The sequence below is a fragment of the Oryzias latipes genome, chromosome 18 (genome assembly GCF_002234675.1).
Source record: "Oryzias latipes chromosome 18, ASM223467v1".
NCBI lineage: Eukaryota > Metazoa > Chordata > Actinopteri > Beloniformes > Adrianichthyidae > Oryzias > Oryzias latipes.
The window spans coordinates 13,080,518-13,097,167 of record NC_019876.2 but is presented as its reverse complement, the minus strand read 5'-3'; the positions used below and the strand labels follow the sequence as shown (position 1 = coordinate 13,097,167).

Here is a 16,650-nt window from a genome sequence, read left to right as displayed (position 1 = left end):
AAACTGAGTGTTTCTTTATTCGAATTGTTGTGAATCAGGAAAAATATGCATCCGATTGATCCACTTGAAAGACAAATAGATCCATGTACGTCTTTGTTTTCCTCGTCTGAACTGACATCTCTGGATCAAAACTGTAGCTCCACTATTACTCGCCATTTTTGTTGCACCGCTAATGTTAGGTTGGAGGTGTCATGCTCCCTTCAGACCAGGCATGTTTTGTACGTAGAGCTCGAAAACGGCCGTAGAAGCTTGTGTAGTGAAAAACAAACGCTAGAGTTTTGAACAAGTAAGCCCGAAACGCCTGTTTACATTGACAAAGGTCGCTTGAGGGCGTGTCACCCAGGGTGGGTGGAGCTTGAGGGACTGTAAGCGAGGAGGACCGTGTGTAAACAGAGAGCTCTCAGCAATGGGCAGGGTAAAGGGGGGCATCCACTACTCAGAGGTGAATATCTAATGAACGACTACCACTCTGCAGAAACGATGTCCTAGAAAACGACTGTTTTTTTTTACGTTTTGGCTAAAACCGACATAATTATAAGACAACTGGGATTACTTTGAAAATGGATCAAATAATGAGAGTGAGACTTTAACCCATTTATCAGTAGGGTTTCCATCGTGGTGGTGAGAATACCCAACTACAGTTTGTATCCATTTTTTTTTGTGCTAATTGGTTTTAAATTACCGGTATCCTAAATGATAAAAAAAAAAAAAAATCAAATAAATGATTTTTTTTTAAAAAGTCAAAACAATATACCCAAAGATAAGATCTAAATACAGAAACATTTTATTTAATAAACCTAACATTTATATTATTCCCTTATTACATAGAAATAAAGTTGTACTTTTAACTGTGAGTTGTATAAAGTGTCATATCTTAGTGTTCTCTGACTGGTTAAAAGAGCTGGAAAAGACCAAAAGATTCAAGTTACATTTGCTGATTGGTGGAGTTTTTAAAAGGGAGTTTTTCGAACAAATGATGTGCTGTTGGATTTAAGCCATGTGATCATTACTAAAAAAGTAGAAAAAACATTTTACATGGGATCATTGCATCACTACAAGGATTAAAAAGTATAAAAACTAAATCATTACTAAGAAGAGGCGTTTTCTAGTTTTTTTGGTAGGTTTTACTATAACAAGCTGCCAAGTTGCTCAGAGCATCAATTTGAGTTTCTGTTCAAACTGACCCAGTTGAAACTTGAACATCAGTACTGGTTACATTTCGTGCCTCGTTCTTCCACACAGATGTTAGCGTCTTTGTTTCCCTGTGTATTATTTTCATTTTAAGATCAAAGCTGTAGAGATTTCTTTAATGGTCTCGTAGCTTAAAGTACTGAAACATCAGGAATAAAATGTGATTTGTGAGTTTAATGTTAAATAAATATCTTCAGGCAGTCGGATGCTTCATCAGTGCTTTATTTAATAGTTAACAGCTTGTCTCCGGATACAAAAACAGATTTGGGGACTGAGCGGCTCCACGGGCGGAGCTGAACTCCTGTTGTTTGTTTTTTAAATAAGGATGGAGCAGCAGCTCCTCGGCAGGTGATGCAGACACTGAAATGTTGACAGACTGAAGCTACAGTGAAGAGAATTTAAGAAAGCAAATGTCTGCACAACCAAAGTGGGAATTTCAATCAGACTTGAAATTCCACCGTTAAACCGGGTTTGTTTTGACCCTTAGTGAGCATGGGGTCTCCCGCGGCCCCTCCCCCTCCCGGGGGGTGCGTCCGCGCCGCTGCGGGGGTTCTTGATGGTCTCGTCGACGGACAGGATGAGACAGGCGGCCTCGGACGCCGCCGTCAGGGCGTTGATGCGTACGATGGACGGCTCCCACACGAAGGCGGCGAAGTTGTCAGCGATGTCCTCGTTGTTGATGTCCACGCCGTACCACATGCCCCCCTGTGAGGAGAACGCCATCAGCTCCAGCTCGGAAGAAAAAACCCGTCCAGGCGAGGTTTCGGCTTCCTACCTGGGCGTGTTTCGCGCGCAGCTTGTTGAGGATGTTGGTGGCGTCGAAGCCGGCGTTGTCGCACAGCTGCCGGGGAATGATCTCCAGGGCTTTGGCGTACGCTCCGATGAGCAGCTGCTGCTTCCCGGGAATGGTCCTGGAGTAATCCCGCAGGTACTTTGACAGCTCCATTTCTATGGCCCCTCCACCCGCCACGATGGAGTCGTTCTGCACACAAAAGCACGTCAGACATGAGAAAGATGCTGGTCAGTCAAAAGGTGCAGAGGAAACATGAGTGTTTGGGCTTTTTCCGAACAAAACCAACATTCTAGAGATTAACAGGAACAATCCAAGTAATTCGTGTAACTCCTGTTCTGTGGTGCTACAGGAAATCCGAATAATTTAAAATCAAGGCAAACATAAGAAATGCTACAAAGAGAAAACAGAACCTTACAAAATTAAAAAAATAATTTTTGCCCTTGAAATTTATTTATTTTTCATATTCGAAGTAGCAAATTCAGAGATTAATTAAAAAATTCAAAAAATTCAAAGATTAAAGGAAGAAAACGGTTGTGCTCCCTCAACATGGAGGTCCAACAAAGCTCAAAGTGATGGGAGTCATCTCGCCAAACAAAGCTGTCAGATTTCAATGAAAAGGTTCTTTTTTTACAAGACTGGGATGAACAGCAATAAAGCCGCATGGTGAGAAGAGATCTAGCTGTTGGAGCAATTATAAGAAAATGGAAGAAGCAGAAGATCACTGACAAACTCCCTTCACCTGGGGCTTCACACAAGATCACCATATATGGTGAGATTTTTGACAAAAACATCCTTCCAGCAGTGAGAGCTGAGGATCTTCCAGCATGAAGAGCATTTAAAGGTTCTACAGTGGTCTAGAGAATCTAGGAGTGAGTTGAAAGTCTGTGTTGCCAAGCAACAGCCCAGCTGTTGAGAAGATCTGTATGGAAGAATGGACCAGAATAACAGCGACAGTGCAAACCTGATAACCTACAGGAAACCTTTGACCTCACTGACAACCAGCATTGCATTACTACGTATATTGAAGGGAACGTTTATAATTGAACAAATACTTATCTTTTGCACTATTATACAAATAAATTTTAAAATCATTTATATGCATGATTTCTAGTTGAAATGAAAGGAATTCCAGGATAATTTCTTTGTTAGAAAACAGCAGTGTCATCAGCATAAAACACCCAGAGAAAGGTTGAAGCCACAATTCAAAATCTCTAAAGACACTACAGGATAAAAATAAAATAATTCAAGTGCAGACAAAAGCTCGGCAAAATCTCGCAGTATGTTTGTCCAACACTGAATTTCAGGATTTGAAACATTTAAATTTGACAAACATGCCAAGAATTAAGAAAGCAGGACCAACAGGAAGTCAAGACCAAAACAACGATGTATTTTACTCTAAAATCAAACTGGAGGAAAAAATGATTAAAAAAATAAAAACTGCATTTTGCACAAAATAAGAAAAAAAAGAAACTGACAACCGAGGATATTGATGACCAAAGCTGATGTCTCTTCTGCTCCAACTCACCTTGATGGCTCTGCGCACAATCATGATGGCGTCGTGCAGCGATCGCTCCGTCTCTTCTGTGAACTGCTCAGCTCCGCCTCTGAGGATGATGGTGCAGGTCTTCGCTTTCGGGCACCCCTTAAAGAAGTTGTACCTTCAAAGTAAAACAGGAAGTAAACCTGTCATATTGCATGTTCATTCTCAATTATTTCATTTAAAAAACTGACAAGAGTTTTACAAGAAAAATACATTTATATTATGCCACAGAAACCAAAACGTCAAACTAAAACTGTTTTTTTTTCATCAAAAGCAGCAAATCGTGGATGCAACAAGGGTTGTGCCGACCGACAATACCATCATCCATCATGACGGCTGACTGACATCACGATGGAGAGACACCATCGTGATGCCACGCCGCCGCCACGCTGCGAGTCGACACCATAAGCCGTGATTACATGTACAAAATATCTCGATCAGCTAAATGGTCGGATTAGAATTCAATCGTGTACATGGGCCCAGAAAAACTTTTTCCGATTATAACAAATGTTCACATGGTCACACTTTCGGTCAGAATAAATCATTCATATATGCGCAGTAGTGTTTGAAATACCGGAAGAGGGAATGAGTCCCAATGAGAGGCTACATACATAGATATCTGGCAGCTCTGTGATATACAAAACGATCTACTAAACGTGCTTTTATTAATGTGACGGTTATTATGAAGCACTTGTTTGGTCATCATTTTAATTTTAATCCATGTGGTCAGTGCTTTTTCTGTAGAAGAACAGAGCCGGAAGAAGCCAGGGCTAGGAGAGGCTAACACGGGTTAACAACAACATTTAACCTTTGATGAACATAAAATCCATGCGGGAAATGCTGCAATCTCCAGCTTGGCTGAACGTAAATATGTGGGAATAACATCAGCCTTTGTTTTTTCGGGACACGACTGGAAACACAAATCCACGTGATTGAACGGTTTTTAAGGACTGAGCGGCATTTCTGCTTTGAAAAGCTCACACACCGCCCCAAAGCCGCTGTGTGAGCTGGCGGTCCGAGCTCTGCCCGGACACACACTTTTACCGGGACACCCGGTTCTCCTGAGCTCAGTAGCTCGTTCACCTAGAGCTGCGGGACGGATGGCAGTCCGAAGTCTCCCAATCATAGCGCACACGTAACAAAGCATCCTCCCTTCACCTCAAACACAAAGTCCGTCTGCTCTGCCCAGAGACACGGTCGCTCGGTCCACTTGACTAATCAAGTGCAGGAGCGGACTACTTCTTTTCTATTTTGTTTTTTGTTGTTGTTGTTAGTCACTTCCCTCAGTTTATACTGGATCATCGTGGATGAGTCAGTAGTTGGGGAAATAAAATAAATAAAGCAATAAAGTTAAATAACAGATAATAATTATATAATAACGAAAAGTTTAAAATCCCCCCCGATGATATCATCGTCCATCCCAATGGTTTACTGCAAACATCGTCAACTGCCAATTTAAGGGACATCGCCCAACCTTAAATGCAACATCTGCCAAATCTACTTTGAAAGCATAAAAATGCAGTCATTTGCAGTTCACAAAATCTACCCATTTGCATATAGAATTTTTTTAAAAAAGGTATTTGAAGAACAAAATGCACAGATGGATCTGAAGTCAACTCATTTTTCTCACCTTTCTCCTCCCACCTGAACCTCTTCAAATACTTCACAAAGTCCCAGCACATCCTCTGTTAGCGCTCCCACAGACGTCTGGATGGAGCCGCCACAAGCCTAACATCACATGACAACACAGATCAAAGCGTGTTTGCTGTCTGACCGTCTTTAAAAACCCACTCAGATCATCTTTTGGGGCGGCCGTGGTGCAGCGGTAGGGCGGTCGACCCATGATCGTAAGACTGCAGGTTCGATTCCCGCCTTGCATGCCCATGAGTCAAAGTGTCCTTGGGCAAGACACTGAACCCCACCTTGCCACTGGTGGTAGGCAGGCGCCTATGTTTGGCAGCGGAGCCGCCACCAGTGTGTGAATGTGTGTGTGACTGGGTGAATGGGTCTGTGACTGTAAAGCGCTATGTGCTTGTAGGAAGAAAAGCGCTATATTAGTATACGCCATTTACCATTTAGCATCTTTTGATCTATTGTAAGATTGTTCTTAATGGTCTTTCAGTTAAGATTATGCCGTTTTTAGCCCAAAAGACAAAAACCTGTGTGGTTTCTAAAACAGTTTCTGCAGAGCGGCAGGCAGTAGTTCACAAGAAATTCACCTCTGAGGTGTGAGCAGGACTGTTGGTGCAGAGTAACCCGCCTCCTTTCCCGTCACCCATAACTGAGAGCTCCCTGTTTACGTGCTTTCCCGGTAGCTTACAGCCCCTCATAACCCCAACCTCACATTACTGTTGCAAAAAAAGGGCGACCAGTATTGGAGCTATCCAGCCATATAGTTTTGATCCAGATGCCAGCTCAGACAAGGAAAATGAAGATGTACATGGATCTATCTACAAGTGGATGCATCTGAATGGAGCAGAGCAGGAAGTGGCCCGCTCAGCGTATTTTCTACGTCACCTTTATCAAACTGCACTTGTCTCGTCTGCTCCCGATTTGTTTGAAGAAAGAAATACTCAGTAATGCAGTTTTAAGCTTAATTTTCTTTCTACATGTCCTCTATCATGAGAAAAATGCCTCAAGAACATTTTAAAAACACAGTTTTCATCGGAGTGGGCCTTCAAATAATCCCAACAGTATTCCACATCAAAAACCTGGGAGGGCAAAAGAACATTATAGCAAAAAAACCTAAAACGAGATTTCAGGTTCTTTTTTGATTCAATAAAGCAGAGTCTTGCCGTCAAAACACCTCAGAAAACATTGTTTTTGTCTCACCATCATCGTCCTCTTCAGGTCCTCCTCCTGCACCCTGCCAGCACAGAACAGGTCTCTGTCTGCAAAGTACTGGGTGGCCACGTCGCCGATGGGCAACTTTGACAGAACAACCTTGGCTCCAGACTGATAGATCTTCTCTAGTTTGTCGTACAGAATGTTCCACTCTGCATCCACGATGGCTTGATATTCCTGCAGAAGAAGTGGACGAAATGTTTCTTCACCAAGCAGGAAAGGAAATTGCTCTCAGCAATGGGCGTTCAAGCCACCACTTCCAAATAGAGATCAACGTAAACGCACATTTCAGGCTTTCATTTAAAACTCACGTTCAAACGTTGCTACACAAGTTTTTAAAACTTTTTATGGGCATGTTGAAAGATAAACCCCATCAAACTTCAACCGATCAGGATTTGGTAGAGACGTATGGACGGCATCCCTTTTAATTTAAGGAAGTGCCGAGAAAATCGATAATTGTGATTTGTGCCTGGTCCAAATTATGTGACACCAAGTCTTTCATATATTGCAATAGAGCTGAGAAATAAAAAGCCTGGAAGAAGATTCATGAGATTTGCACCACTTCAACATTTCACACAGAGCCTCTCCCAACTGTAGGTGGTGGAGATGCGCGAGTAAACAGTAAAAGAAGAAAAAAGCCCCTTCCTGGTTGTCCAGTGTGAACATCATGAGCTAAATTGAGCGAGTTCTTGAACACATGTCACATGTATGAACACAGCTTAAAGAGGATTTGCTGTAGCAGCCTCATACCTCCACAGACTTGACACGAACTTCAGCGTTGTCCTTCTCTGCTTTCAGCTCCAGCTCCACGTTGAGCAAAGCGATCTTCGGGTTATCGTAGCGTTTGGGCTGCATCTCAAAGCCAGCGTAGGAGAACGTCTTCTTGAAAGCAACGCCAGAGACCAACTGGGAATCCTGCGGGCAAACAAATGATCACAAGGGAGTCAAAAAAGCAGCCAGCTAGAAACCAAACGCTCAGAGACGAGAAAGAACACCCACCTCCAGCGCTCCTCCCTGGACCTTCTTGATGCCAATCATTTTCAGAGACAGAAGCTCGTCCAGAGACATGACCGCATCCACCACCATCTTAGAGAAGAACTCCTTCTGCCCAGCGATCAGTTTGGAGTTCAGGGCGGTCGCTGCACATTTCTCCAACAGCTGCCTCTGCTCTCTGACAGGATGGAGGTAAACATCAGCAAACACGATGGACTGAGTCTCAGCTGCGCAAAAACCATCGGCAGCTCACTGTTTGTCGTCTTTCTTCACAGAGACGGCGATCTCTTTGATCTTGCTGACAGCGAGGTTGGTGGCAGTGCGGAAAGCGCGGATGATGGTCTGAGGGTGGAGACTCTCCTCCACGAACGGCTTCAGCTGCCTCAGGAACTCGGCGGCCAGGAGGGTGACGGACGTGGTGCCGTCTCCAACCTGTATATGTAGAGAGGCGCCTTCATTTAAAAGTCAATTTCAATTTTAAAGCTGCTTCAGAATACCACTTCTACTCACCTCAGCATCCTGCGAACGAGCGATGTCCACCAGGGTTTTAGCAGCAGGGTGAACCACATCCAGCAGCTTCAGGATGGTAGCGCCATCGTTGGAAATCGTGGCCTTTCCTGGAGAATGCAAACATGTTAACAAAAAAACAAACAAAACAACATTTTCTGTCATGTTTAAACTTCTCCAAATCCCATCCCTCCTTACCTCTGGCATCCACCATCAGTTTGTCCATCCCCCTGGGCCCCAGAGTGGTTCTGACAGCCTCAGCAATAACCTGGGCAGGAAACAGCAATCAGCAGGTCTGAAAGGCTCCACAGTCTATGTAGTAAATTCGCTAGTAGATGTTCCCCCTTACCTGGCAGGCATTGATGTTACTGACGAGCTGGGGAATGCCCTGAGACGAATCTGTCCCCTCCTTCAGCAGGATAACCGGTGTGGGCTGCAGGACACGGGATAACCACAACACCAATGTTAAAATGGCAAATATTTAAAGCCCCATTATCTTTTGATCTATTCTACAAGCAATCTCAGGGGTCTTTTAATGAAGCCAAAATGTAAAAAACCAGGGTTGTTTTCCAGGACATCGTTTTTGCAGAGCTGCATTAGTTTTCCTGCTTTTTTCTTTTTCTTTAATAAATTCACCTAAAGGTTTTGGGCAGGACTGTTGACGCAGAGCAAGCCCTCCCTGTTACTGACAGCTCTCTGTTTACATGCTCTCCTTCCATCTTACACCCCAACCTAACATTACCAGTCCAACATAAAAATGGCGACCAATATTGGAGCTATCCAGTCGTACGGATTTGAGCCAAATGTCAGCTCAGACGAGGAAAACAAAGACGTTCATGGATCCATTATTTGTCTACAAGCGGATGCATCAGAATGTAGCGGAGCAGCGAGCTTGTGCCCCGCCCACTAACTATTTTCGTCTACTCCTGATTCACAATGATTTGAATAAAAAATAAAGAAATAAATGTGATTTTAAGCTAAATTTCCTTAACATATCTCTTTCCTAGTCAGAAAAAAATCCATGAGAACATGTTACAAACACCAAAAACACTTTTCAACGGAGTGAGTCTTTAAAACCAAACACCCCAGAGGCACGTGGGTAATCAAACAAAATACTAACAGCCATTTACGCTTTATTTTATTACAAAGCCACCAAATTCTCACAAGAGGTTCTTCTGTTCCTAAAACATTTTTCTTCAAGTAAAAGTGACTTAAGATAAATCCTTAAGGCTGCAGTTTGAGTTTTAAGCTATATAGTGTGATAATTAAAAAACGGATGACAAAATTGAATATCATTGGTAATGCTGCAACAGGTATTTAAGTGTCATAAAATATATTTTAATGCATTATCAGTCTCGTCAGATGGCAATACAAACAGACATGAACTACAACCACTGCGGCAAAGAGACAGTATTACAAAAAGCTAATATGATAGCTAGCATATCATTATGTCAAAAACAATAACAATATATTGTTAAATAATGCGATTTAACAAGACTAACAGTATTTGCTCGTTTGTTTCTTTGTAGTCCCTGAAAGTGACTTTAATCTAGTAAATAGTGAACACGAAGCATGCTGGATGACATCTTCCCTAGCCTAACATACGCCCATTGATTGTCGGATGCTAACAGTGTGTAGCAACAAATAAAATCTTTTTTACAATCGATATCCACAAAATAACTGCGTTAAAACGTAGCTGACAACCTGCCGGATACGTCCCGAAAATGTCTAACATCGATGGTAACGGATGCAAGCCAGGATGGATGATGATTAATAGATGGATGCTAACAAACTCACCATCATCTTTGCGGTTCTTTCGAGAAGCTTTTCACCGGCAACCAATCCCACAATGCTTTTCGAGAGCTGATGCTGCTGGGTCTGCATTCAAGAATACAAATATTTTGTTTACGGTTATTTAAAACGTTCTACTATATTAGTGTTCGTTACACATGTGTGACAAATTAATATAATAACTAAACGAAAAGAAAATGTGAATAAATATCAATGTTCATAAAATGTGGTATCCCAAAAAATCTCAATGTTTTTAAACATCCAATTCAACTCTATGAATTTAAACTTCAGAGTTTTATCTCTATTAGAATACTTTATTTTATAAAAATCGTAATATTTGGTTGTTCTAACTTTACTTTTTAAATTTGTCTCTCAAAGCGCGCGCTGTTAAGTTGCTTTGAACGCAACTTTTTTTGTTTAGCTTCCGTGAAAATGTCAAAGGCCTCTGATTGGTCGTTCAGCCTGAGCACAACCGTCTAGGATGCGTTTGGTTATTTGCGTTACTTTGTCAGACACGGGCGGAGTTATTTGTTTTCACAATCGGACATCATTTGCGCCCCTTCAAAAACACCCTAAGTTACAAAACAAGCACTTTGCAATAACGTACCCAGAACTCGCGCGGAGTTCAGAAATTCTACACAGAGCGGTGGCGGGAGAGATTGCAAACGGAGAAATACAGGCAAATGTTGAAGCGTCCTTCATTTTATTTGACGAAGAATTTGGTGTGAAACAGCAAGAGGGCTTACTGGCAGCAGTTTTTGAATTCGAAAAAGATCGACCAGATGGAAGAGTTCGGAGTCTTTGGTGTTTTCGGAATTAATGGTCCGCCTCAGAAGCTGCTAAGGTACGAGAAAGGCGCTAAAAAAACTAGTGTTACGACAATGACATCACTTTAACTATGTTCAGTATAAAGTTAATGTTAAAAAAATATATATATGTATATATACCCTCACTTCAAAGTGAAATACGGAATATACGTGTCTAATATCTTGTAAATTGTGTGATATTTTGTGATTAAATGTACCTTAGGACAACACTTCACCTTTATTCGCGTTTTTTCCCTATTTTCCTCCTCTTTTTCTGTTTAGTGCCGATGGATCTTGCAGGGCTTCGGTTGCTATTCCTGCCTCTGTCCACCAGGTGGTGCTGTTCAGCAGCGGGCCGTGGGGGGAGAGGATCTGCGTCAACGCAGAGCTCAATGATGCTGACAGGTTCCCCATCACTATTGGAAAACTCACTCCTTATAACAAGTAACACTTTAAAAATATATATATATTTCTTAAATCATTAATGACTGCAGTGTATTTTAAAGCCACTCTAAACACATTTGCTGCAGATGTTTGTCATGGGAGCAGTGGGAAGAAGAGACATGGACAAACGGCGTCACTCTGACTATTACTTTAGAAGGAGGCGATCTGGTAAATGCAGAAGCTTAATAGAAAGAAGTTCACATTTGTTGTGCAACATCTGACAAGTTTAATCCATATACTCCACCCAGTCAAAAGCAGAACCAGAACGTATCCTGGCTGTGAAGGAATACACCCCAAAGGTAACCCACGACGTCCTCCTAAATATTTACCGTTTCAAAAAAGTTACTGTGTGTGTTTTAGGGAGAAATAATGCATTTCTCTCACACCAGGACATGGCGGCTCCCCTCGCACCCCGAGAGCTCAACAAGAGGAAGAGGGAGCGAACGTCGGAGGACGCCGACGGTGACAGCAAGGTGGCAAAGACGGGGGAGGAGGAGGAGGAGGAGAATACGTGTCCGAATGGGGCTCGGGAGAAGACCACACCTGTGGCGAAGGTCAAAGGTCAAGGCAAAAGCAGCAAGAGGCTGTTTGGCAGCAGAGCAGGGGCCTCAAACGTGAATGGAGCAGGTGAGCAAGTTTTTAAGTCCCATTCCGATTATTTTTGGATCTATTTTAAAAGCGTTCTCAATGGTCTTTTGATTATGATTGACATTTTTTCGCCAAACTTACACAAATGTACTCTTTATTAAACTATTTTTTTCCTCTGTTCCTAATTCACAACTATTTGAATAAAGAAATACTCAGAAATGCAATTTTAATCTTCATTTTCTCTTTAAATGTCCCTCATCATCAGAAAAAAGCCACAAGAAATTCCCAAAACCCCAATTTTCCTCAGAGTGGGTCTTTAATTTGACAGAGGGTGGCGTTAACGGCAACCAGTTGTTTGAGGACAAAAGTGTGCTTGAACCAAGCCATTCCATTTTTTTTTTAACAAGCAGTGCTACTCAGAGGCTGAAGCAGCTTGAAGTCATTCTTCTTTACGTCTGGTTCCACAGATAATGGAGCAGATGAGGCGGGTGGGGGTGTGGGAAGAACGCCCCCACAGGGCACAGCCAGGACCAAGAGCAGGCAGGCCAAGACTCCCACGCAGACTGGTATGCTTACACATAGCTTTATATCCTGTATTTGGATTTTCAGGCCTGAGTTCTATCTACGGTGGCCCTGAAGTCCAAATCACTACAAAAAAATCACTCATCATAAAAACATATGAAAGATCACAACAACAATAAAAACAGGTAAACGATTAACCAAAACCCCTAATTTTTAGAAATTTCAACAAAGTTCCAGAAATCAAAGCGTAAAAAACAAAAGCAATTTTCATAAAGCAAAATAAAATGTTAAAATAAAATAAAAATCAGTAAAGGTAGGTGCTATGGGACATCACTGATTGGATGAGGAGTTTTGAAGAAGAGGGAAAGCAGTAACTTCCTGTGAAAAGATTTTATTTAGGTTTTTATTTCTGGAAATCAAAATGTTTCTATTTTTTGACGTTTTGGTTTCTAGAATTTTGTTTTGATTTCTAAAATATGTGATGTTTTTATTCACGGTTGTTGTGAGCTTTAATGTGTTTTTATGTTGAGTGATTTGGACTTCAGGGCCACCGTAGAGTTCGTTTACACACTTTCTACCTTCTGCTGAAAGTTTTTTACCTACAGAAAATAATCCAAACAGGCCCCATTATGCCGACTCTTACTCTGAAAGGACATTTTTAATATTATTTTGATGAGCTTGCGTATTTTCTATGTCACCACTACAATTTTTTTTCAAATGGCATCTTTTCGTCTGCTCCTCATTTGCAACAATTTGAATAAAGAAATACTCGTAAATACAGTTTTGAGCTTAATTATCTTTATAAATGTCAATCATCAAAAAATGCTTCAAGAACCTGTTAAAAAGACAGTTTTCATCCGAGTGGGTCTTATAAAGAAGAAACTATTCACTATGTTTTCTCTTCTGTAGCTCTGCTGATCAGCCCGTCGGCACGTTGGGGTCAAACTTTATGTCCCATCGACGCTCAGACAGCGATTCTGATTGGAGGGCAGGGAGCCAGGATGCAGTTCTGCAAAGACCCAATGTGGAAACTCTGCACAGGTCGGCGCTGAACCAGACCGGCGAGTCAGGCTCATCAAAATGATCGGAGGAGGAAATTCATGCTGTGTGTTTGTTCCTTCTGTCCTTCAGAAGACATGTCCTGGATGGCTGCAGAGACCCTGGCGGAGGGTCCAACCCCAGAGACCCGGATCGGCCACACCGCCACCTTCGACCCGGACTCAAAGCGGATCTTTGTGTTCGGAGGCTCCAAGAACAGGAAGTGGTTCAATGACGTCCACATCCTGGACACCCAGACCTGGAGGTGGAGCATGGTGGAGGTACGTCCAGGTTCCCCACAGGAAGAAACCCTGCTTCTTCTCTCACGCCATCCCCCCCCCCCCCCCCCCCCCCCCCCCCCTCCTCTCGTCCAGGCTCAGGGGAAGGTTCCCCCACTGGCCTACCACAGCTGCAGCATGTTCCGGGGGGAGCTGTTCGTGCTGGGGGGCGTGTTTCCCCGCCCCAACCCGGAGCCCGACGGCTGCAGCGACTCCCTGTACATCTTTGATCCACAGCTTTCCATCTGGTACCAGCCAATCGTCACCGGGGACAAGCCCTCCCCCCGCTCAGGGTGAGATGGATTCATCCATATTGGGCAGAATGTGTGAAACCGGTGTTAACCCTTTCCGGTCTGTCTGCAGTCACTCTGCCTGTGTGATCCAGCAGAGGTACATCTACGTGTTCGGTGGGTGGGACACTCCCGTCTGCTACAACGACATGTACATGTTGGACCTCGGTGAGCGGCGCACTCGGCTGCTTAACTCATAAACTCACATTTGAAGAAGTTCATTAAATGGTTTTATTTATTTTTTTAAATCTGCATTTCTTAGGTCTGATGGAATTTTCTGCTGTAAAAACGACCGGGAAAGCCCCTTCTCCTCGAAGGTACCCCAGAAATTCCACAAACGACAACATCAAATTTCAACTTGTAACCCTTGTGCTATCCTAGGCACTTTACCATTGGGAGTTGGGTCATCTAGACCCACTAGACCAGGGGTGGGCAATTCCAGGCCTCGAGGGCCGGTGTGTCTGCATGATTTCAAGATAGCCTTTCCCTACTCATGGCTGATTACCTGGTTCAGGTGTGTCCAGCCAATAATCTTGCCCTACTCATGACTGATTACCTGGTTCAGGTGTGTCCAGGCAATTAGAACATGCCAGAGCAGGGTATGCTGGAAAACATGCAGGAATGCGGCCCTCAGTGCCCACCTCTGCACTAGACAGTGCTCTGAACCTTTTTTCTTCAATGATTTGTGATCTTCACTGGTGTCCATGGATTACATGAAATCTTTCCACCTTGGGGTCATCTAAGATAGCACAAGGGTTAAACATCACCTCCACTTTGCCTTAGATTAGTCTACAAACATGTACAACGCCAGGGTTTGTTTTGCTTTTTTTTTCTTCACAATAAGAGCTTTTGTTCTGCAGCTGGCACGGCAGCGCCGTGCTCTCGGACACCAAGTTCCTCATCCACGGCGGCTACAACGGAAACAACGCCCTCGGTGACGCCTTTATCTTTGACATTGGTGAGGCAACTTTTCCTTCTCTCCCCTTGTGAGGCTGTGCGCTTCAAACAGCTCGTTTCAAGAAGAAACAGCAGAAACACACGTTACCAGTTCCAAACCCTTTAACACCAGAGATGTCGCCAGCAACAGCTAAATAACACGCCGCTTTGCCATACCGACCGTTTACTCCATCGATGTGAAGCAGCTGATTCTGACACGGAAAAAAGCAGCTTTTCAATATTGACTCAAGATCAGCTGATTTACGTTGATTGTGTGACCGTAAAGTGTTGCACATCGGTGCAAAACTCCTTTTCTCCGCTTCAGAATCTATTAAGATCGGAATTATGTTCATTGTAGTGGAAATAAGTGGAAAGAATGTAAACACTGGAGCTAAAACTCTGGTGCTGAAGGGCTAAAGTCCCACTCTTTTGATCTATTTTCAAAGCGTTCCCAGAGTTCTTTTCATTTTGATAATGCCGTTTTTAGGCGAAATCAAAAACCTGCGTCTTTTTCTAGGACATAGTTTCTGCAGAGCGACAGAAGTTTCATTAGAAATTCACCTCCGAGTTGTGGGCGGGACTGTTGGTGCGGAGTAAGCCCACCCCTACTTCCCATCATCCATCTGTTCACACGTACATGGATCCATTTGTCTACAAGAGGATGCATCAGGACGGAGGGGAGCAGGGGGGCTTGTGGTTTGCTGTTGTAGGTCCTACATCACCACTACAAACATTTTTAAATAGCATTTTTGTCTGCTTAAAATTAACAATGTGAATGAAGAAATTCCCATAAATGCAATTTTGAGCTTAATTTGTCCTCCATCGTGAAAAAAATGTTAAAACACCAAAAGCACACTTTTCATTGGAGTGTGCCTTTAAAAAATACATTTATGCAAAATCAAACCTCAATATCTAACTTTTATTTTGAACCTATTGATGCCTGGATTTATTTACAGCTGATTTCAAGTAGATGCAAAATTTTGGAGCTGACGTGGTTTAATAGATACATTTTTGAGTCAATAGATGCTAAGGAGTTATGTGATTCATAGTTTATTCAACTGAATACACTAAACTAAACTCTAATGTTTGTCAAGTAACTAAAATACCTAAAGTAATCAAAATGCACAACAGCAAAAGTGACCAGCAGGCATGTCCACATCTGTGTTTCAGAGACCAACAGCTGGACGGAAGCGGCGCTCCCTCAGCTGTCTGTTCCCAGAGCGGGACACTCCATCATCGCCATGGAAACGGGCAGTCTCCATGGTTTCCAAGAGGAGGGGAAAGGCTGCAGGAAAACTCTGCTGGTGTTTGGGGGCGGAGACAACGAGGGAAACTTTTACTCCGACCTGACGACCGTCGCCGTAAAGGAGCTGCTGGACGCCCTCTGAGGAGTGGCGTTCCAGTGCCAAACCATTTCCCAACATTTGGCACCCGTGCCTTTTATTTGGGCTATGTAGCTGGGACTTGTTCTTATTGGTTCTTCTGTGTGCAGAGTGTTTTTTTTTTCAAGTATTTTGAGATTTTACAGCTTTTTATTTTATCCAAATGTAAGGTTTATTCAGTGTGAGAAATCTGTTCGTTTACACACATTTAATGTAGCTTTCAAAAGAGACATTTATTTTTAAACATGTATATAAAGGTTTGTTTTGCTTTCTCAAGTAAATGTATCCTGTGGTTGGCGTGGTAAACAGGAACCACTGTGATGATAGACGCCTTCAGTTTTTTACTACAAAAACATGTTGCAGCACATTCATTCTTTGTTTATAATGAATAAAATCCTCTTTTATAATAGATCAATTACAGAGTTCATACCTTTTGTTGAATCTTTTCTGTTGGCGTTTGAAAACAAACGGAGAGGTTACCGATGGAGGTAAATGACCCCAGGAGAAGGAAACGGAGCTTCAATATCAGTTATCACTAAAGAGGCGGAGCTAAACAGCTCAACAGGAGTTATGTCCGTTGACACTGAAGCACTGATAAAGATGCCATGAGTGTCCTTGTTCTATTCATAGCTTACTTGTGCTTAGTAGTGTTAAATGGCACAGAATGAGAAACTCATTCAAACCCATCGACGTGTGAAGTTTGCAAA

General features: G+C 42.8%; 2 protein-coding genes across 3 annotated transcripts; one reads left to right on the top strand and one right to left on the bottom strand.

The window, feature by feature from the left end:
- Positions 1-1,395: 1,395 nt before the first annotated feature.
- cct7 (chaperonin containing TCP1 subunit 7) lies at positions 1,396-9,746 on the bottom strand. 2 transcript variants are annotated; one of them, XM_004079696.3, is made up of 12 exons: positions 9,666-9,746; positions 8,218-8,301; positions 8,067-8,136; positions 7,872-7,978; positions 7,615-7,793; positions 7,368-7,539; positions 7,119-7,283; positions 6,357-6,545; positions 5,155-5,252; positions 3,510-3,642; positions 1,967-2,173; positions 1,396-1,896 (listed from the first exon to the last, which is right to left on the bottom strand). In XM_004079696.3, the coding sequence occupies exons 1-12, from the start codon at positions 9,669-9,671 to the stop codon at positions 1,675-1,677; spliced, it is 1,632 nt and encodes a 543-aa protein (XP_004079744.2). In that variant the 5' UTR covers positions 9,672-9,746; the 3' UTR covers positions 1,396-1,674. The 2 variants fall into 2 exon arrangements, with proteins under 2 accessions (XP_004079744.2, XP_011485724.1); XM_011487422.2 differs by lacking the exon at positions 9,666-9,746 and adding an exon at positions 9,573-9,664.
- Positions 9,747-10,094: 348 nt separating this feature from the next.
- On the top strand, positions 10,095-16,358 carry LOC101172770 (tip elongation aberrant protein 1-like). The gene is made up of 13 exons (XM_023965936.1): positions 10,095-10,503; positions 10,748-10,909; positions 10,996-11,077; positions 11,158-11,208; positions 11,299-11,536; positions 11,965-12,063; positions 12,929-13,060; positions 13,151-13,338; positions 13,432-13,628; positions 13,699-13,793; positions 13,888-13,942; positions 14,486-14,583; positions 15,732-16,358. The coding sequence occupies exons 1-13, from the start codon at positions 10,442-10,444 to the stop codon at positions 15,947-15,949; spliced, it is 1,677 nt and encodes a 558-aa protein (XP_023821704.1). The 5' UTR covers positions 10,095-10,441; the 3' UTR covers positions 15,950-16,358.
- The last annotated feature ends 292 nt before the right edge of the window (positions 16,359-16,650 follow it).

Coding starts and splice junctions, on each gene's coding strand:
- LOC101172770 (XM_023965936.1), top strand. CDS start 10,442: ATGGAAGAGTTCGGAGTCTTTGGTGTTTTCGGAATTAATGGTCCGCCT. Junction 10,504..10,747: donor CCGCCTCAGAAGCTGCTAAG/GTACGAGAAAGG, acceptor TTTTCTGTTTAG/TGCCGATGGATCTTGCAGGG. Junction 11,078..11,157: donor CTTTAGAAGGAGGCGATCTG/GTAAATGCAGAA, acceptor TACTCCACCCAG/TCAAAAGCAGAACCAGAACG.
- cct7 (XM_004079696.3), bottom strand. Junction 7,979..8,066: donor ACTGATGGTGGATGCCAGAG/GTAAGGAGGGAT, acceptor TGCATTCTCCAG/GAAAGGCCACGATTTCCAAC. Junction 7,284..7,367: donor TCCAGGGAGGAGCGCTGGAG/GTGGGTGTTCTT, acceptor GTTTGCCCGCAG/GATTCCCAGTTGGTCTCTGG.